The sequence below is a fragment of the Chrysoperla carnea genome, chromosome 5 (assembly GCF_905475395.1).
Source record: "Chrysoperla carnea chromosome 5, inChrCarn1.1, whole genome shotgun sequence".
NCBI classification, from domain to species: Eukaryota; Metazoa; Arthropoda; class Insecta; order Neuroptera; family Chrysopidae; genus Chrysoperla; species Chrysoperla carnea.
Window position 1 is genome coordinate 14,248,858 of NC_058341.1, and position 22,336 is coordinate 14,271,193.

A 22,336-nucleotide genomic window follows, 5' to 3' on the forward strand; every position below is an offset into this window, starting at 1 on the left:
ATCAAAATCAGATGTAGCCAAATGTGTTTCTAAAATAATCTATTTTTACTTATTTATCTGTTTCTATTGATTACGAAATGGTTGATTTATTTCATTTTACTTTCATGACATTATATTTATTAGAAAATAAAAACAGAGATTGTAAATAGGTGGTACCCGAGACTATTGTTGAATTATTAACTGTCAATAGTTCTGGCACGCAAGGTTACTGATAACTTAATACAACAAAAACAAATTTATTTAAGAACTAAATTAGATTGTGAGAACAAAAAATATTAGATTGCCTGTCAGAATGCATACACGTTTTCTAAGATAAGAAGCCGTGCCCCGCAGCTTCGATCACGATTAACTGGAAAGTTTAAACTATTTAAAGCTACAGATTTTCAACCTACTTTCTTTTATAAATCGGAGAAGAGATCTACGTGCTTTGAAAAGTAAAGCTTCGAAATTACGAGAGGGTCAAGTTAAAAATGTACAATAGGGGAGAATCCTAATGTCGAATTGGCCATACTATCCATAAAACTGTAAAAGTAGACTTGATACCATGACAAAATTTGAAAGTGAAATTAAAATTGATTAAAAAACGAAGAAGTTATAAGCAATCAAAGATTGCATTTAAAGGTTGCCCATCTCTTTTTAGCAAAACAAAGATTTATATGTAATCTCTATTGCGATACCCACGTATGACGTCACTAGGTGGATATCTTCCTCTTTGTTTAATTAGGAATTTTAAGCGTTCATATCTTACTTTTCTATTTGTGAAGTGAGAATATTAATTTTCAACAGAAAACCAAGCCTGTTACAGGAAATTTTTGTATTTTGGCGTACAAAATACAATAATGATGGATGAAGGACAGAAAACAAATCAATTCAAATAATTTGGAACACTTTTTTTTATATGAAAACTAATACCAACAAGAGAAAAATTTATAATTTTCACGCCAGATGAGACAATGTTGAAATAAATGATATATTTGATTTAGAAAGAAAACGTAATACTCATTTTGTCTCAGTTTAATTTATACATGTGCAAGAATATATATTATTATATTATTATTCGATTAGGCCGTTTGGGGGAATGCGGGATTTGAAAAGTTGAAAGTCCATTACAAAAGGTCGTATCCTCTCATTCGTAAATGTTATTATATCAAAGAACACGTGCCAAAAATTATACAGAGTGGACTAATAAATCGATTTGTAGTTAACTAATTTGTAGTTAGCTTATTTTCTTTCGATTAAGTGCAATAATGATATATTTTTAAGGCCATATTTCCTTCGAAAGCTTACAATTTTCGAAAAAATATTTGAAATAAAAAAAGTTTTTTTAATAGGATCAACTTTCTATTTTAAAGCATTATTCAATCTTTTACCTTTTAGGGTCTAAATTGATTAGTAAAAGAACCCGGAGAACTAGATTTGATGTCAGAAAATGATGCCCCCCATCAAAATCTTCAACTTTGGTTTAAGTTTTATTTTTTTTATTGGTTATTTACAAAACGAGCCATAATAGACTAAAATGATCCATTCTCTATAGCACTTTTACCAAGTGTGTCATTTAAAGTAAGCCATTTACATGTATGAAGCATAAGACAGAGTGTCCTGCAAGATTTTTGTTTCATGAAAATTCTATAACTTAAATCAAACTATGTCACAAATCTCTATAATAATACTAAATTTATATGGATTAACTGCGTGATTTTTGTTTAAAAAAAAGGATGCAAAGACTTTTAAACTTGTGTGAATTCCTACAGAATTGAATTATAAAGAATTGTGAACAAAAGTAACATCGAAATTCTATCAAAAGAGTTAATAATAATAATAATAATAATAATGGGGTTTAACCACCGTTTCTCTGACATAAACGCCTATAACAGAGGCCACCATCAAAAGAGTTACAAATCTCCAAGGAATAAGGATAATGATGGCATTCATTGAAGTCTCGAAATATCCAGAAAGCCTTCCAAGAGTGTGAGGAAAGTACACGGAACGATTAAAGGCACGATGTTTGGAACTGAAAGGATACGAGTTCGAATCTCTCAATAAATTGGCGTTATAAACGAATGGTGCTATGAACTTTCGACGAATGTTGATTTTTTCTTTTTAGACCGAGAGTCTAAAAAAACGGAGGTTAAACTCCAATATTATTTATAATAGAAAGTATTTGACTAATCCAAATTATAAATAAACGCCATGTAAGCTATTAATACCATTACAAAGTTCATTTCTCATATATGTACAGGGTTGTTCAGTAATATATTACCACCAACATGGCAATATATAATTTTTTATTGTTGAAAACTAAACATGATCTCCAAATGATTTCGGAAGAGAAAAGAAAGATAGCATCTTGGAAGGATAAAGCTATACTTTCCTTTTTCCCTTCCCATTGAAAATTAAAAATTATGTTATAAGTGGTAACATTTTATTGAATAACCCTGTATACAGCAAGAAACAATCAAAATAAATTTTATAAATAAGTTATTCGTTCGAGAGAAATATAAATATTACCCTACATTCTAAAATAATAATTTGCTATTCAAAATTGAAGGTTACCTATGCGTATGCTATATGTCTTGTTTACAAAAACTTTATTTTTGAAACAAAATACAGGAAAAAAACACACTTCGATCGGAAAATTTTTATTAAAACCTATAAATTAAGTCGAAAATATGTTATTAAAAATCTTTTTTTTATCATAAAATAGTTTTCGAATCCTTTTATCCCGAATAAGTATCTGGAATGGAATTCGAGAACATCTTCGATAATTCGAATTCCATTCGAGAATAATATAGGTAAGAGAAAAACCCGCTGGAAAAGCAAGGCCTCCAAATTACTTGATATATTTATTCCCTTTTCTTCCACTATTAAAAAATTCCGGAAGCGAGACCCTTTTCAACGTTTAAAAGAATTTAAACGTTTTAGTGACAAGATTGGAGCTTCGTGTCTTCAGGTTACAATCTTTTTTGAAAGTTTCGTTTCAAAAAAAAAAAACGAAAATCTATTTAAAGTTTGTTAAATTACAACATATGGTACCAAGGGACGAAAAACGGTCAGTTGCCTTCCTCTTGGAACCTTTTCTTCAACCGTAAACCTTCTTTTATTTCCCTCTCCCCTGAAGCTAAAAGCTAATTATTCCCAAGTAGACAGGAATATTTCATCAGGCTTTCAAAGATTAATCAAGTTTCTTAAAAATTTACAGGTTATTGAAAAATTAAAAATATTTTTTGCATAAAAATAACTTGTCACTTTCAAATTCACTGTTTGAAAAAAATAAAGTGAAATTTAAGAAAGAAGGACGTTTTAGGGTTGCTATCAGGCGGTTCCAGAGTTCGATTATCCTTCGAACATCGAACCAGTGCCGTATTAAGCCAGCACGGAGCCTGTAGCAAATTCTGTCTACGGATGTGTATGGTTTTTTAGTCTTTTTCAATCTAAATTTACCTAGAGTCCCAACGGGTGCGTTTTGGCCAAAGAATTTTCTGGCTTCCTTTGATTATTATTTCTCCACTTTTTTTAAGTCTTCGTAAATCTACTAGGGACTCGGATCGGGACCCTAGCACTTGCGTGGGCCTGTAGAATTTGCTACTCTTGTTATACATGGGTAAACCGCCACTGCATCGAACAAGTCGAGAATAGGAATTACGATTTTCTTTTAATTAAATTTAATTAAATTAAAATAGTCAAAATTTATTTGAACAGAATTCAACAAAAGAGTAATTTTTGAAAAGTCTGAATAACTAATCACGTTCACATCACTTTAAACAAAGATATTTTTGAGATACTTGGACAATATAAAATGAATTTTGAATAATTAGAATTAAAATTTTTTTTAAATTAATTACAAAATTAACTTCAGGCTACCAACGCATTTTGCCCTACTGCGTCACTCAGAAGCAAAAAAAAAAAATTTTAGAATAATTAAAAAAAAAGAAAAAATAATATTTCCACACGTGTTAGTTTTAACTCTTTAAACAAAATATTAATTTTATTAATCACTATATTCAAAATAAATAAATAATAATTAAAAAATAAATACATACATAAAAATATTAATTAATTATCACACACTTTTTATTGTAAACTTTTAATAAAACTTTAAATCATAATTAATAAAAAATTAAATGATTTATTAATTAAAAAAATGTCTTTAAAAAATTCATTAATAAAATTCAAGCTTTTTTTAAAATTCATCAAAAAGAAATTATTGTTTTCTTATTGACATGTGAGTATAATAATGAATGTTTCAATTCGATTTTATGAAATCATTCGTTTTCGATATCGAAAATTATGCCGGTGGTCGTGTTGTCGTGATGTGTGGGACGTGGGAGAAGAAAATTTTTTGGCTATTTGACAAACTAATTATTCTTGTAAATATGAAAAACTATCCGCAACGTGTTCAAAAAAGAACCATATGTACATTGTACTGAATTTGTATATAGAGTGTTCAATTTGAATTGCGATTTGGGAGGTAAATATAACTCAAAAACAAGTGAAAACAAACAACTGACTGGGTTATTTGTAGAAATACCATGTATAAACAGTGTTGATAACAAAATCGATTGTTTTTTACGTCATGTAGGTACAGAAAGATACCCACTCTTAGATAGCCACACACCTGAAGAGTAAACACTGATGTTATGTTTATATATAGAAAATTTTTTATAGTTAAACTTTTGTTCTATTTCTAACAGTTTACAAAATGAGTCATACGGTCCCAAGACCCAATTGACCTACATTGAGTCATTTACGAGTTCGACCTCATTTTTTATGTCCTGAGAACGCTATAAAAATTTCAGTTTGATATATTTTTCGTTTTTGAGTTATTGAAAAATAAATCATAGTTTTTTTTAAAGCTAAACTTACAATGAACATCCTATAAAAATGATTCTAAAGGTATGTGTAATAGTCAGTTAACAAGAGCATGACATACTCCCAAGGGATCATACATAAGTGGAGTGATCTATCATTTATCGCTGTATGTTGGGAACAGTTCTTTATAGGTGATATAATCAGTCAAATTTACTTTTGAAGAATGCATTGAAATTAAGTGTTTTTACTGTATATTCTCTTTTTTTAAAGGTGCACATTTTTTGACAGCGGATTCATTTAAAAAAAAAAAGTATTAATTTCTAAATTTACTCTGAAAAAAATCTATGTAACAATATTTTCAGTGAATAAAAACTAAAATTAGTCCAAAGTTACTGAAAATGTGTTCTCTATTCGTTTCCAATGCTGCCAAACTGTCTGCCACTCAATTACTCATTTTATTTTTTTCTTAACTAATTTGACATACAGTAAAAAAAATAGCATGTTCTAAGGAAATTAGTTGAAGTGGGGACGTCATTCAAAATGAATTAAAAGTAACTACTACGAAGACCTTGTACATTTTTTCATAAAATTTAATTGTTATTGCATCAAATCAATTGAATTTATTTTTTGCTTAAAAATTTTCTTCGGATTTTTTACGAAATACACTTTAAATTAAATACCAAAAGAAAGGTAGCAAAGGGCCTAAAAACTTTTCAGTTCAATTAATAATTTGCTTTGGTATCAGAAACCAGAAAGCGAACCTATCATCACAAGAATAAAACTATGGGATTTTAATGCTAAGAAAGACTTTATCTAGAGAAAGAAAAAAGAACTATTGGTGTTAGTTCGCATAGATATATAATATTTAACGGAAAGGCTGTTTACAATACTCGATATTGCATACCTTACAACACAAACTACAGTAGAATCTCGATAAGTTAAAGTCCAAGGGAAACTCAAAATATTTTAAGTTATAAAGTTTATATAAAATTATCGTAAATATAAAAGACTAGGGCAACAAAGATGTCAAAACACATTAAAAAGTATAATGAAGTAGATATGGTTTGCCTTTTCATTCAATGAAAAAATCAGAATAACAAGATGAGTATAACAGGTATGGTTTACACTTTTTTTTTACTCGTGGAACTGACATCTTAGCGTTAAAATCCCGGAAGACAAAATACAAAAATTTGTTGAAAATAAAAACTCTTAGAAAAATGGTACTTACGTCATCTTCTCGGGCAGCTCGAAATAAATGACAATATAATATCGGTTTTTCTTGATCCCTCAGCAAATACATAAAGGAGCGTGAATCTTGTACAGCACGTGAAAATCGCAGCATATTTTCAATTTTATGCGTGAATTGTAATTCGAAATTTTTATCGTACGCTTGTACGGTTCCATCTTCAACTCCAACGCAAATCTGTAACAAAAATCAAAGGTCAAATAATGAAAATAACAATATCTTTTGGATGGGACAAGATGTCAGATTACTAAATACTACATAAACATTTTTATAAATATTTCTGTCCCAAATTCCCAGATCAATTTTTGTATTATATAAATACGTATTTCTACTAACAAATAGCCATCATCAGTATGCATTAGTTAATTGTAATTACTGTTATTGCCTATGTTACCCGTTGCTAATTTGGTGACGGTCTACACAATTAGAACAACAGCTGATCATTGGATTTGACATTTAAATTTTAGGCAACTCAGTTTTTATAAATTTTTTTATGACTTTTTATGACTAAGTTTGATCAATCAAATTTTATTTCTTGTCTCATTAGTTGTAAAAAAATTACAGTAGGTCCATTATATGTACAGTCCCTACATTTGTAAAATTACAAAACATTTTAAAATTATTAAAAGTTGTTAGACAGATTTCCAGGATTCACTTAAGAGTTTTTAAAAGATTATATTACTTAACATTACTCGTGAGAACCTGCAGGCTATGATAAAATCAAAAAGTATTCATTTTATATAATTTACTACAATTTTATTATTTTTTAAAACAATAAAATGTGATAATTACTTATTTATATATTTATCTTTTAATTTGTTTTTCTTGCGTAATTAATTTACATTTTTTTTTCCGAGTTTTCCTTGAACTTCCTTTACAATAAATACATAAAAATACATGAAAAACATCGTCAATACAATAAAAAAACAACAATGCAATAATAATTGAATAATTATATGCTTATTAATTACAAGGGGAGGCTTGCTTGACTGGACGAGAGAAATCATATTATGTGACGTTTAAGAGAAAAAAAAATCCATTAAGCATTCATATGCGGACATTTTAATAGCTTTTTCATTAAAAAGTATTAATTATTTATCAACATTAATGAGAACATGAAATTGATACTTTGTTGTCATATTAACCGCACGTGCAATTCTTTTATAAATAAAATGCTTTAAATAATTTAAAAAAATCAAAAACTCGTTAAATAAAATTTACAAAATTAAAAAAACTTTCGACAAATTTTTTGGGTACGGAACCCTAAACTCGCACTTGAGACATATCTAAGAACATTCTTCATTGAATTACTTTTCCCTAAAAGCCATTTCAAACATCAAACTGAACCGATTTTGAAGACTATCGCCAATTTGTTTGTTTTCCCGGGTATGTAACTTTTGCAATGTGCTAAAAACGGTTCCAGCACATTTATCTAGAAATAATTTCGAATCCAACCAGTTATCGCACATATTTCTGATAATGCAAGCATTATCTCCATTTTTCACCATTTTCAACTTGTCGATTAGACTAAATTATCACATCTACGTTCTCGTGTCTTGTCTGACTTCGTGCTACTTCGCGAGTGTCTGGAGAAGCAGTTTTGCTCTTCAGAAAATCTTAATTTGCCCTTCCGATTTATCAATCGAAAATATATTTATAATACAATTTCGCCCCAATGATCTAGATCATTGGGGCGGATTTTGAATTTTTTAATGACACTGTATCTTAATGAAGGCATCCAGTCTGGATGCCTTCGCAACAGTTTCCGAATGAATCAGCAAATTATTGGTCTGATTACTTAGGGCTTTAAGTGCAATTAAAATTTTACTTTCATCAATTAAAACATCATATTTCATAATTTAATAACCAAATTGACATTTTCATAATTTTCAATTGTTCAATTTCTTTCAAATGACGCCAGTCTATGCATAAAATTACATACTCGTTTTTTTTTTATATAATAATTTGTTCAATGGTTATAATAATCATAAATAATAAATTGAAATATACTTAAACGTACGTCAATAGATGATAAAAATAAAAAATTTATTTAAAAAAAAAAATTATTAAATAAATTGTTATTAATACTTAAATTATGTAAATATCAAAGACAAATCAATTTATGTTAAGTAGCGGCTCTATACGCATCAATACTAATGGTCTGTTAATAGGAGAATAATGATAACATTTCTTTACAAACATACAATGATTTCCGGAATATGAAAGGGATCAAAGAACACACTACATGCAAAAAAATAGAATTTTTTTGTTTTTGAATTTTTGAAGGAAGGTAACTTGCGAAATAAATTCCGCTATGTCTTTTGCCACGGAGATCCGCCCGCATGTAAATTTTGAATTTGGACTGTTTTCTAAAATCTAGTTGTATACTCGACTTTTATACTTCCTTTTATATAGCGATATCGAAAGTTTTCGATTTTCATATTTACATTCATTTTGATTAGTTATTAAGCTTTCAAAGAAGTCAATTAATTTCACATCAGATTTCAAAGGGGAAATCAAATTTTATCTCATAAACAAGGTGAAAAAAAGGTAACGGAATGAGTTAAAGAAAAATTTATGCGGTTTTGAGGTCACGAAAATTTTATACCTAAATTTATTTTTTTCACATAAATTCATTCAGTTATTTGCACTAGGACTCATTAAATATTGCTAAATTATATGGAAAAACGTGATATTAAAATTAGTTAACCAATCGTCAGTAATAAGTAATGTCGCTTAAAAGTTTTATATATATTTTCTTAATTAGTTAATAAATTGTTTAAACTAATAATTAGCGATGTATATAATTAGAATTGATCATGCTTAACGATGTTCAAGGCCGTTTGTGTTTTTAATCATAAATAATATATGTACACAATTACGAAAAAATAATACATACAAATTATTTTGTTAAGTTTGTTTAAATAAAATTAACATATCCTGAATTTAAGTACTTAAACACAAAAAGTTCGACTTGTATATTTATTTTTAGTGGCATTATTCACATAAATGTTTCTTAGACTCATAGAAATACTCTCCTAAACTTTTATGAAGAAATTCGAAGTAGTTAAAATGTTGTAGCCAATAATATGAACCGGATTATAAGTTGACATATGCTTGAAATCCGTTAAATAACTTTTATCGATAAAAAAGCTTCACGCAAAAAATGTGGGGTCAAATTAGAAAGTTGTCATTCATAAAAAAGTATTTTTGGTTCGAAACATTATTCAGAAAACTATATAGTTTAGGCAAAAACGAAAATTATTTTATCGTATCAAAATTATTATTTCGTATAATGGTTTCTGCGAAATCTAAGCACTCTTCAAAAATAAAATTTTCAAATAAATCCAATAAAAAAACTAGATTCTTGCTATCAATTTCCGTCTAAACTATTCGGTTTATCAAAAAATGTTTCGAATAAAAAATATATAAGTTTTTATAAAGAACAACTTTCTAATTTTAAGTATTTGTCTAATGTTTGTCGGTTACGAATTAGAGGGAGTTTTAAATTGAGCCCGAACACTTACATCGAATTCAATACCCGTATAAGATGTGTGCCTTTGAATCTAATATTTTTCGTTTGAAACATTTTCCTCGATTAAACTTATTTTTCGAGTTTCATTTGCATATCAAGTTAAAAATAAAGTCATCCTATACAAAGCGCAACTTTTTTTTGGACCTTTTTTGTTCTATATATTTCAAAAAAAATTAGACAACAAAAAAACCTCTGGTAAAAATAAATATTTAAAATTCAATTTATACACAAAACTATATATTTATTACATAACTGTCAAAGAAGTTGCCTATAAAAAAAAAGATATACAATCATATAAATAGTATAAAAACTATTTTCTTTTTTACCAATATTTCTACTGATTTTCAAGAAAATTTCTATTGTTTAATATTATTCAAAAAAGAAATAACGTCTTTGTTAAATATTTAAAAATTTATTTATTTATTTATATTTTATTTTATAGTTTTTCTATTATATTTTTGCAGAGTAGTAAAGAAATTAAATTTTGTAAACAATAATAATCATAAAATTAGAATGAATTAAAAATTCAAGGATAGCCTTTTAACAAATAATAAATACATAAATAATACTTTGTCATATGTTTTGAGTTATTTATACGAATAATCAAGCGTGCAATTAATTGTACAGGATTTGTTTAAATTATATTAACACTTATTTTATTATGATACAATAAATGGTCAATGAATAGGGTGTGATAGGATACAGCGCAGCGAAACAAGAATTTTGGTTTGAGGGGCATGTGTCCCGCCGAAACTCTTCCTACCAGAAGTACAGACGTTAGAAACGTTTTATACCGTGTCGAATGCCTGTCGAATCTGTTGGGTTTTCAAAAAATTGTTCCGATAAAAAGTTCTTGATATTTTTACAAAAAAATTTTAACGTTTTGCTTAACCAGTATTAATTCAAGCTTGTTATTATTTCATATAAAGGTCATGAAAGGCTCTCCTTCAGAGGTATAGGCGTTAGAAACTTTGTAAACCGAGTCGAATGCCTGTTGGGTTTTTGAAAATTGTTTGAAACAAAAGTTTTTGTATTTTTACGAAAAACATTTTTGCTATTTAATGTTTTGCTGAACCAATATTGATTCAAGCTTGTTATTTCATAAATGGTTCTGACAGTTTACTAATATGGGGTTGAAATAATTTCAGTTTTTATGCTGAATTGTGATAGAATTCGGTGAAATTAGACAAAAATAATATTTCTGTTAGCATAACTTTGATTGACAAATGCTGTATGTAACAAATGTATATAATCATTGATATTATTAATGACCATATTATTAGGAGGACAAATTAATAGTATTATTATGTTAGTTTATTATCTAATTAAATTAATTAATATATAATAAATAATAAACTATTTTAATCAAACCACGAAACAAAACTTTGCTTCTTTCTCGAGATATGGATTTTTTAAAATGAAAAAAGAATATCCTCTGTATATCAGCCGACATTTTTTCGATCAAGTAAAAACTAATTAGACGTTATAGTTCAACGATCTTGATGTTCGAATTAAATTTAATGTCACCAAAAGCTTTTTACCATGAAAACCTAACTAAGATGAAAACCTAAAATATATTTCTCGTTCCCGTGGGAACTTCGGGATACAAAGAACTTAAAAACACTTTTGAGAAAAAATCCAACAACCTGTCAAAATTTCAAACCAATTCATCCACTACTTTTCGATTTTCGAGTTTTCATAGGCAATTGAGAAGTCTAAATTTAGTTATATTAAATTTTAGACTTTTGTGTAAGCCATTTACAGCATATTTTTTTTTGTATTATGACTGTATCGAATGGTATTAATTACATATTTATCTATCATAAAAATAGCAGTGATTGTGTACAACTTTAATTTAGAAATGATAGATTAGTACTTTAGAAATGATAGAGTAGTTCCGGTTTGAAGGACCAAAACATATGAAATATAAAATAATAGTAATTGTTGTCATACGTACAAGGTAGATGAGGTATTTCATTATTGCCGGTTCGAAGGATCATATATATACAGTCAAACCTGGATAAGCGAGAGTTCAAGGGAGCACAATCTCATTCTCGCTAATGCAGGTACATGGGTAGCGGTTCCCTCTTATAGAGGTACGCAGCAATAAGAAGTCACAGCAAGTACGAATGTAGTAAATATGTAATTTATTGTAGCTATAGTTCCTCCTAAATAATATAAATAAATAAAGCTCGACTGTCGCTTATAGAGGTATAGATAAGTAGCAGTCTCACTTACGGAGGTATATAAAGCGAACGAAGATAAAAAAACGACTCTCTCTTACAGAGGTTTCTGTTTCTCGCTAATAGAGGTTTTGGGAGCTTAAAATAGCGGGTCCTAGCTATTACTCTCACTTATACAGTTTTCTCACTTATCCAGTTCTCACTTACCCAGGTTTGACTGTACACTTAAATCCGTCAGCGTTTTTACCATAAATAGAACTCTTATTCCAAAAAAAACGCTGACTTTGATAGTTAATTTCTCATTAACCATACAAAGAATCGATATGCATTTACACAAAAGTTGTATAAACAGCAGATTAATTTATAAATAAAACTTTAAATTTTCCGTATTCCGTATTACTTTTTTTATATAAATTGCAAATATTCAATCGTGAACTGCTATGGTAATTAATTTTTGATCAAACTTATTAAAAACTTTAATTTAAACAAATAATTTTTTAACATTTCATTGGAATTAATTAATTGCGTATTATTTTATTTTAGGTAAGTAATATTAGAATATCAAAAGTTTTATTAAATGTAATTGGTTCAAAAACATTTCTTGGTAATAATTTACTCGTTTAAACATTTAAATTAATAATTAGGCAGCGAATTATTAAAATATTATTGCAAATTAGAAGTAAAAAAAAAACCTAAATTTTGTATTCTCTTTTGCCGGTTTTTCTTTAGGTGAGTTAGGTCAATTTAATAAGGACTATTAATTTGATTTCCCACTCAAATGGAAAATCCGTTACCTTAATTAATCTCATGTAATTTTATTAACAGAAGTTAAAAGGTTTGAGCAAATTAGTTTCATTATTAATTTACTTTATTTCATTTAGTTCACTCAACTGGAAAATCCTGACCCTAAATTAATAGTTTTGACCTTAGGTATCTCCCGTCTAATTTTGTTGATCTAAATCTAAGTAACGTGGTTTTTCAATTCAGTAAGTTACCTCTGTTGATAACGATTATTTATTTTAATTTCACAATTGAATGAAAAAAGAAAAATTTATTAAAGTTCAAATTTTTTATACCCATTTTGGCTGCGATTCAGTTTGCAACTATTTGGAAACCAATTTATTGTGCCATCAACAGGGGAGAGATTGTTATGGATTGGGTAAAATTTTCAAATATTTGATTTATTAGCTATGCTCAAAGTTTGGGTAGCAATCCAGTGTTTGGTTTCTTATAAGTTGTTTAAGGTTTGGCAATCCAAGATTTAATTAGCCTTTTTGGAGCTTTGGGCTAAAACTGTCAAACCAAACCTGGCCTTAAGTAACAATGGGTTGAAGATTGGGCAAGAGCTGGCATACCAAGGCTGGAATACCCAAAGCTAGCTTAAGCTCGATTCTATCGTCAGACTTGATTAAGGGTTGAACAAGGGCTGGTTATCCAAAACTTGATAAAGCTTAGCGATATTAGTTTTGGCCAAAGCTTTGGCAAAAATTGACAAAACAAAGCTTGGTTTATTATACATATTCAATAAACAAAAGTTTTTGCCACGTGTAATTTAAAAGGACCCCCCCCCCCCCAATTTATAAAGTAGATTAAATAACATAAGAAAATTTGTTTTGAAAACAACAATTAATTAATAAGTGTAAACAATGAGCATATAATACTAATATAAATTTAAAAGCCCCGTGATTAGTGGTGATCAACGTGCCATAATTTATGTTAATTATTATTAATAAATGTAACTAATAATAAATAATAACAATATAATTAATTAATTACCTTGAATTTTGACTAGAAAATAGTTTAAGTTATCAATTATACAAAAAAAAATACTTTTTTTTCATCATTTTTCGAAGATATAAGACATTCGTGTGCGAGTAAAGAATTTATCACTTAAAAAATGAGAGGAAAACCTGTTGAAAAAAGCGTTCATGTCACTAGAGATTTTATCATTACTTAGCCTTACCCCTCTAACTAGTTTTAAGGACGATTTTAAATATTAAAAAAAAAAATATTATATATCCCAGTTTTTCGATTTTTTAGATTAATTAATAGCCAAAAGTCATGAAAATCCAATTTATTTGACTATTAGATAAATATTTTCTAAGGAAGTGCCCGAAATCGCTCCGAGAAACCATTTTTGTATGCGATTTTGAACGATATCTCAGAATCTCACTGAGCACAAAGGGTTGCTTTCTCAGATTTTCTAAAAGGCGATAGGCGATGAAGGACAGATATGCCGAAAATGGTGGAATCGAAAGTAAATACATGCATTCGATGACTACGGGCATAATAGAACTAAAGCCACAATGATTGGTGCTAGCTAAAAATCGTACAAATGTGTTTTCTTTGTTTCAGTTTCAAGACTTTTCGAAAAATTACATACAAACTTTTAACTAGTTACGATATTTTTTGACATTGAACATCGTACTTCGAACATAACAGATAATTATACCCAAGATAATTAAAACTAAAGCCACATTGGTTGGTGCTAGCTTAAAATCGTACAAATATGTTTTCTTTGTTTCAGTTTCAAGAATTTTCGAAATATTACATACAAACTTTTAACTAGTTACGATATTTTTGGACATTGAACATCGTACTTCGAACATAACAGATAATTATACCCAAGATAATTATATGGTGCTCGTAAAAAAAAAGAAACAAACAAAAAATTCACACGTATTATCTATTGTCATTTGAAAATAACGAATATAAATTAGCTATGAATGTAACCAAGATTACTCATCACTCAACTCACGGAGTATAAATTTTGTGGCTGCATACTTTCTCATATTTAGTCTTTTATGCATAATTTGTTATGCATGAAGCGTAAAAGTAATATTTAGTAATAAAAAACGAAGATATGTTTTACATTTTTATTCATGGTAGACATATTGTCTTAGTAGATTACACACCCTCGAAAACGTTTCAACGTTGCATAAAAAGCATTGCAATATTATATTAAGATCTAATTTTGAAATATTGTACTTATGTACAGTGTGTCGCATTTAAGATGAAGACACATTCACATTTTCGTTATTTATAGGAATACTGATTTTAAATATTGAACCGTCATACATGGTGATAAGTCACATTTTTTAAGATACTTAACCGAATTCTAAACTTTAAACTCAGCGTACTACAAATTGAGAAATAGGACCGATTCTTAATATTTTATCATCATCTTAAATCCACACTGTACATCAAGAGTTAGATGACAAGTGAGTACAATGATACAAAGTTAATCTCTCATTAACTAAAATCTCGAAAAAACCCCAACTTTTTGTTCTGGAGTGAATTCAACGATATGTCATTGCAGAAGACAATGCAACTAGCCTGAACTATGACGGAATAAAAGATATGCGTGCTTCCACCTTCTGGAAGAATGTCTCTTCAAACTCCGAAGTTTCAGGTTGATCGAAATGAAGGAGTTATTTGTTTAAAAGGCATAAGTTCGGCAGTGGCATTAAAATAGGGCATAGGGCTAATGGAAACTTGGCAAAGATATAGAGTGGAAGAATTTGAGCTGGGTTCATTAGACGAGACTTTAAAAAGTTCTTGAAAGACTTATTTGTAAAATCCAGAACATTTAGCCATTATACATTCTATTAATCTAAGAAATCGGTTTTCGTATGCGGTTTTCAACGATTTCCTAGAAACTATACATCTAAATTAATTCATTTCGCTTTTCGCTTGTTGATTCTTTTGGGTCAAACTTACTCATGTAATAGGTTTCATCGAAATTTCAAACAACAAAATTTTTCGATATTTTTTAAATTTTTTTCTAAGGGATACCCTTTAAGAAATCGAAAAAAAAAAATCGATAAAGACTTATTATCTCCAATTTCCAAAAAAACTCAATATATATGGCAATTTTGACCCAAAAATTTCTCAAAACCGATTTATTTGATGATCGGATTTAAAGTGCTTTAGATATCGTTAAAAAGTCGGGTATAAAAAATGATTTATCTGATCGATTTCGGGATCGAATTCCTTAGAAATTATTTATAAACCTAAATTTGATATGCATCAAGCATTAAAATAGATGAGAGATATGAAAAATTATGGAAATGAGTTTTTTCTGTATTTTGTACTAATAAAAAATTATACTTTTTTTTAACAAGGAAATTCACAATCACATAAACAGTTAAAAAACTAATAAAATTAATGTTAGAGCTAGTTTTTTTTTTCTTCTAGTAATAAATACAATTTTTTATAATCGCATAAATAGCTTGACATTAAAATTTTATTTTTTTTTTGTACGCAAATTATAGTCCACAGTACAAATTAATAGAGTTTACCTTACTTTTTTTTGTAAGTTTAATTAAATATATTTAGAATAGTCTATTCATGAAATTTCGTTTTCATTATGATGAATCAAATATAATTTTTTCTTTGGTAAAATTCTTCCAAACGTTATCTTTCACAGGACCCGGGTAGCTTTAATTATGCTTATAATTAAGGATGTATGAGGATGGTAGTGGGGGCACAAATTTAAAAATAGATATTTTCAATTTTGATGATAAATTTATACTATGATAATTACTTGACGATATAAGACGAAAAGTAAGAATAAAATTTTTCGATATCTGGCTTAATTTTCAAAATATCGAAAATTGAAAATTTTGTTTAATTATTTAGCTTTCGATATTTCGAAAACCAAGACACATATAGAAAAATTTTATTCTTATTTTTCGTCTACATTCATGAAGTTCATAACAAAATTCATCATCAAAGTTGCAAATAAGATAAAAATAATTTCAACCCTTAATCTACCCTGCTCTTACATCCCTTATATGGACGGTGACACTTAGTTTTTTTCTTTTCTAATTCATTGCTAATATGTTTACTTTCTATTAAAAAGTTTTTTTTTTAATTTTTTTTCATTCATTCCAAATGAAAATTATCAAAAACTTCCAAAATATGTCGTTTTTTGAGATTCCTCCATAAGAGCCAATGTATTTTATATCGATTTTTAATGACTTTTTTCTTAAAAATTTGCACGGGTACCTAAGCTGAAATTTTAACCACATACTCTTTGAGTAAAAGACAAATTTTGAGCCTTTAAATCAAACATTGTTTTCATGCTCATACATTCTTAAAGGCTACAAGCTCAGCTTTTTTGCAAAACACCTTCGACATAACTTTAAAATTAAAAAAAACCCCCGATACAAAATCATATCTGATCGATTTATTTGAGGTATCGTAGCTCTTTTTGGATATTGGATTTTTTGTTTCGTTTGAAAGATAATTTAATGGAAAGTGTTCTTAGCTATGTTTCAAGTGCGAGTTTAGAGTTTCGCACTTAGAACAACTAAAAAATAGGCGATGATCCTCAAAATCGATTCAGTTTGGAAAAGGCTTTAAAGAAAATGGTTATTTAAACGAAAGTGTTCTTTCATATGTTTCAAGTGTGAACTTAGGGTTCCGTACCCGAAAAATTTCCTAGGTTTTTTTTTTTTTAATTTCAATTGTTTTTATAGTTGAAATAGCCCAACGAAGCGGTTGGGTATGTGCTAGTAAACTTGATAAAAATGGTACGATTTTTAAACGACGCAAACGTATGACGATTAACAACCTTGATAAGTTCAACATGAAATAAAAATCAGTAATACAGTAGAACCTCGATAAGTTAAAGTCCAAGGGAAACACAAAATATTTTAAGTTATAGAGGTTTTAAGTTATCAAGGGTCTATGTTAGGTAAAGGTTAATATAGAGGTATGTACATGTTTCTATGTACCCTAGTTAATATAGAGGTATGTACATGTTTCTATGTAGTTACTGAGGGCCTATACAGAGATTATTTATTTAAGTTATAGAGGTTGCGTCTTTTAAGTTATAGAGGTTTTGGGCTCTGATGGGAAGGGAACATAGTATTTTTTGAAGTAACAGAGGTTTTTATGTTACCGAGGTTTAAGTTGCCGAGGTTCTACTGTATTTATTATTTTTAATTAGGTATCAGCTTATTATTATTACATTGTAAGAGAAGAGATATTTTGATGTGTGTCTACATAACCTACAAACAGGTTTTTTGACAATGTTTGTTAAATATTACATCAACATTGTTATTGTTTGTTCACTTCCATTAATTTTGTTTCACAATAGCTGCTTGTTGATTTTTTTTTGTTACTAATTAGCTTCGGAAGAGAAACGACTTTACAACAAGTTTAATTGATTTAAGTCATCAACACGGTCAAAAGACTTCATCAAAAATGGGTGGGGTTGAAGCGTTTATGCAATCATGTTATTTATGGAAGTTATTGGGAACATCGTGTAATATTGCTAATGGTTTTATGGAAGTTTTAAATTTATTTCTGATTCTTCTGTATTTAGAGAAATTTCGAAAGGATTTTGAATTTTAATATTTGCATTTATTATCAAAGCAGATGTCAGATCTTAAAGGACATTCCCATAAATCACGTTTTCTTGAGATAATCAAATTTCTTCGCTAAGTAATTTTCTATAAATCTTTTGCCATTAATATTTCAAAAACTATGGTATATTTCGAAAAATTTTACTCTAAATTTTCGCCTAATTTTTCCAAGCTCTAACGGAATCCACCCTCAATATTTGAAACGTAAGTCTCAAATATTTTCATACACTCATTCTTTGTGGAAGCTACAATAATTTCCTAGCCATATTTCCTAAACAACTGGGAAGTTATTGGTTCAACTTTGAAATCAAAACTGAGTCATGGATGTCAGATATTGGCCCCAATCTAAATATCTGGTCTTCACTAAAACGTGGATCTATTGTCAAAGTTAACTTCTTGTCAAAATTGATTTTGACAAAACAGGATTTCAATGATATTTCTCAGAATTTCAATTTATTTTCAGGATAATTTCTAGGGTCAAAATTAACGATCTTATTTTTTCACAGGGTTCGAAAATATCCGATATTTATTATAAATATCAAAATATTTATATCAAAATTTTGATATTTAAAAAAAAACTAAAATGTTTTAAAGGTTTTATTTACATAGGCACTTCAAATCAGACAAAAGAAACCAACGTTTTTTTACAATTTTTTAAGGGGTACCCCTTTGAAAAAAATCGAGAAAAAAATTTTTTCCCCTATTTCGATAAAACTCAGTATATAAGGTAATTTTGACCCAAAAAGTTCAAAAATCGGGTTTATTTAACTGTTGGAAGCATAATTTCTGAGATACTTTCCAAAATCGTCCATTAAGAGCAATTTTCTCCGAAAATATGAATCCAACCGTCATATAAACCCGATTTTTGAATTTTTTGGGTCAAAATTACCTTGTGTACTGATTTTTATCAAAATCGGTGACAACAAAATTTTTTCGATTTTTTACAATTTTTTTAAGGGGTACCCCTTTGAAAAAAATCGAAAAAATCGAGAAAAAATTTTTGTTCCCTATTTCGATAAAACTCAGTATATAAGGTAATTTTGACCCAAAAAGTTCAAAAATCGGGTTTATTTAACTGTTGGAAGCATAATTTCTGAGATATCCTCCAAAATCGTCCATTAAGAGCAATTTTCTCCGAAAATATGAATCCAACCGTCATATAAACCCAATTTTTGAATTTGTTGGGTCAAAATTACCTTATGTACTGAGTTTTATCAAAATCGGTGACAACAAAATTTTTTCGATTTTTTACAATTTTTTTAAGGGGTACCCCTTTGAAAAAAATCGAAAAAATCGAGAAAAAAATTTTTTCCCCTATTTCGATAAAACTCAGTATATAAGGTAATTTTGACCCAAAAAGTTCAAAAATCGGGTTTATTTAACTGTTGGAAGCATAATTTCTGAGTTATCTTCCAAAATCGTCCATTAAGAGCAATTTTCTCCGAAAATACGAATCCTATCGTCATATAAACCCAATTTTTGAATTTGTTGGGTCAAAATTACCTTATGTACTGAGTTTTATCAAAATCGGTGACAACAAAATTTTTTCGATTTTTTACAATTTTTTTAAGGGGTACCCCTTTGAAAAAAATCGAAAAAATCGAGAAAAAATTTTTGTTCCCTATTTCGATAAAACTCAGTATATAAGGTAATTTTGACCCAAAAAGTTCAAAAATCGGGTTTATTTAACTGTTGGAAGCATAATTTCTGAGATATCTTTCAAAATCGTCCATTAAGAGCAATTTTCTCCGAAAATATGAATCCTATCGTCATATAAATTTTCATAAACTTAACAAAACGATTGCTTAATTTCTGCTTAAAATCTTCCACATGGGAGTGTTTCTTCTTATACTACCTTAATAATAAAAACTACCTAATTATTAAAACAAAAGTAAAAAACTAGTTTTTATAAATATTTGAATAAAAAATTTGGTAGTTTTCCATTACTCAAAACTATTTACTTAAAGAAGTTTTTTTGCTCGTACAAAATAATTAATAAAAACAGGTATTCTCATATCAAGTCGATCAAAAACAATATTTTTAAATCATTTGTACAAACATAAAAATTCTTCGAGTGATTTATTGAAACTGACTTCCTCAAAATGTCATTAAAAAAAAGTAGAAATAATTTTAAAGACCCCATTAAATGCCTCTCTCAATAATTAAAAAATATTTGATAAAACACGATTTATGCTTAAACAAGTGAAAACAAACAATTGACTGAGTTAATTGTTGAAAAACCATGCATAGACAGTGTTGATTACTTTATCACATAACACATACATACATGTCACACATACATAACTGATATCCATTTATAATACATACTATACAATTTACGCCTAATTTGCGCCCTCACGGGTAAACAGTGATGTTTAAGAAAGAATGTTTCAAACAAAAGTTGGTTATTTTTTACATTTAAAATTTTGTTCTATCTCTAACGGTTTACAAGATGGGTCCTACGCACCCAAGACCCAATTGACCTATGTTGCTCATTTACAAATTCAACCACACTTTTTACGTTCAGAGTACGCTGTAAAAATTTCAGCTTGGTATCTTTTTTCGTTTTTGAATTATCGTGTTGGCAGACAGACGGACAGACGACAGACAGACAGACAACCGAAAATGGACTAATTAGGTCATTTTTAAACACCTATACCAAAATTTTGTTAATAGTATCAATATTTTTAGGCGTTACAAGCTTGGGACTAAACTTAGTATACCTTAGTATATTATACATGATATAATAAGAGTGGAAATAATTTTAAAGAACCCATTGAATGCCTCTAACTGATAATCAGTGATCATGGAGATTTCTTTCTGATGTAGCACACATATCTCTACCCCTGGTTTAGTAATTTGTCGCCTTAAATCATGACGAATCCTTAGCTCATACTGTCAAATTTACAATTTCTCATGGCTGGCGTTTAGGCAACATTCACAACAATGAATATCCTTTTAATTCTTAAATTTCAAACCTAGGTATCTAGGAAATTTCGATTTCCCTACTGTAATTTCCCAACGTATTGCTCTTGTACCACCCTGTATACTAACCAACAAAAGACTTATCAACACGTAATTGATATTTTCAAAAAATCAATAACCAACAACTAACTAGGTTAACAAAAGGTTAACATTAACCCACAATTATCAGTCACGACCTAAATGCATATATACTACATCACATTAACTTCCATTATATTACAACGAAAATCATTTTGTAACCTGATGCCACAGAGTCAAGTTTGTTTGTCCCCTAAGGTAGAATATCGAAATTTTAATAAATAACTAAGAAAATAAAGTTTCGTAACCTTTAGGTCATCGATTAAAGAACAACTTTAAACTTTGTGTTTAAAATCTGGTTTAATTATAAATTTTTTGCTTCTGAAAGAGATATCATGACGCAAATTTCTATAATTGTATCGACCTTGAAGATATTTTTTTTTTCTAAGTTTTCAATAAAATTATTAAAGGTATAATTTTTTAATAAATTATTATTTAAAAAAAACTTGAATCTTTAAACTTAATAGTACAATATTCATATACTTATATATTTCAAAATTATTAACTTTTTCATTGTCTATAAAATTAAAAATAAAGTCCATCAAGATTTATTATTATTCTTACTTATACTAAGAAGATAAAGTTCAATCAAAATTATTTAGTCGAAACTGGGCTAAAGTTTTTGACTTAATCTAACCCACTTGGCATTAGTTTTCGCCAATTTCAAATGCACCTATTAAAACGAAGTGAGAATAAGAAAGATAAATTTAAAAAAAGGCTTTTATAACTTACTGAACTAAAGAGTAGAAAATCATTTCTATAAGTTCAAAAAAAAAAAGATAAAAAAATCATTTTATCGAAAAAAAAGCGTGGAGTGCTAGATTTCAATTATTATAAATAATTATAATTATTTCCATTATTGTAAGTACCTATTGGTTAAAGTAATCAAAATATCTTAAAAAGCACCCCACGCTTTTTACGATAAAATAATTTTTTCATCACTCTTTTTTTTATAACTTATAGAAATTATTTTCTACAAACGCGCGTTTTTTCATTTTTTAAACTATTATTTATTAATATCATATGGAATATTATCAGCGCTTCCACCATCATTATATGATTCTTATACATATATTTTTAATCTAGCCTGTTTTACTGTTACATCACGAGATCTGTCTTATTCTTT

General features: G+C 28.3%; 1 protein-coding gene across 2 annotated transcripts in view; it reads right to left on the bottom strand.

Annotated features, from left to right (window-relative positions):
- The window catches only part of LOC123301524 (TBC1 domain family member 1), a 41,292-nt gene that overhangs the window by 17,787 nt on the left and 1,169 nt on the right, over positions 1-22,336 (bottom strand). Inside the window, exon 2 of one of the 2 annotated variants that reach the window (XM_044884290.1) lies at positions 6,038-6,232. In XM_044884290.1, the coding sequence (XP_044740225.1) occupies positions 6,038-6,232 (195 nt within the window). Of the gene's footprint in view, positions 1-4,040; positions 4,098-6,037; positions 6,233-22,336 lie in introns of those variants that run through there. The other variant, XM_044884292.1, reaches the window with a different exon arrangement.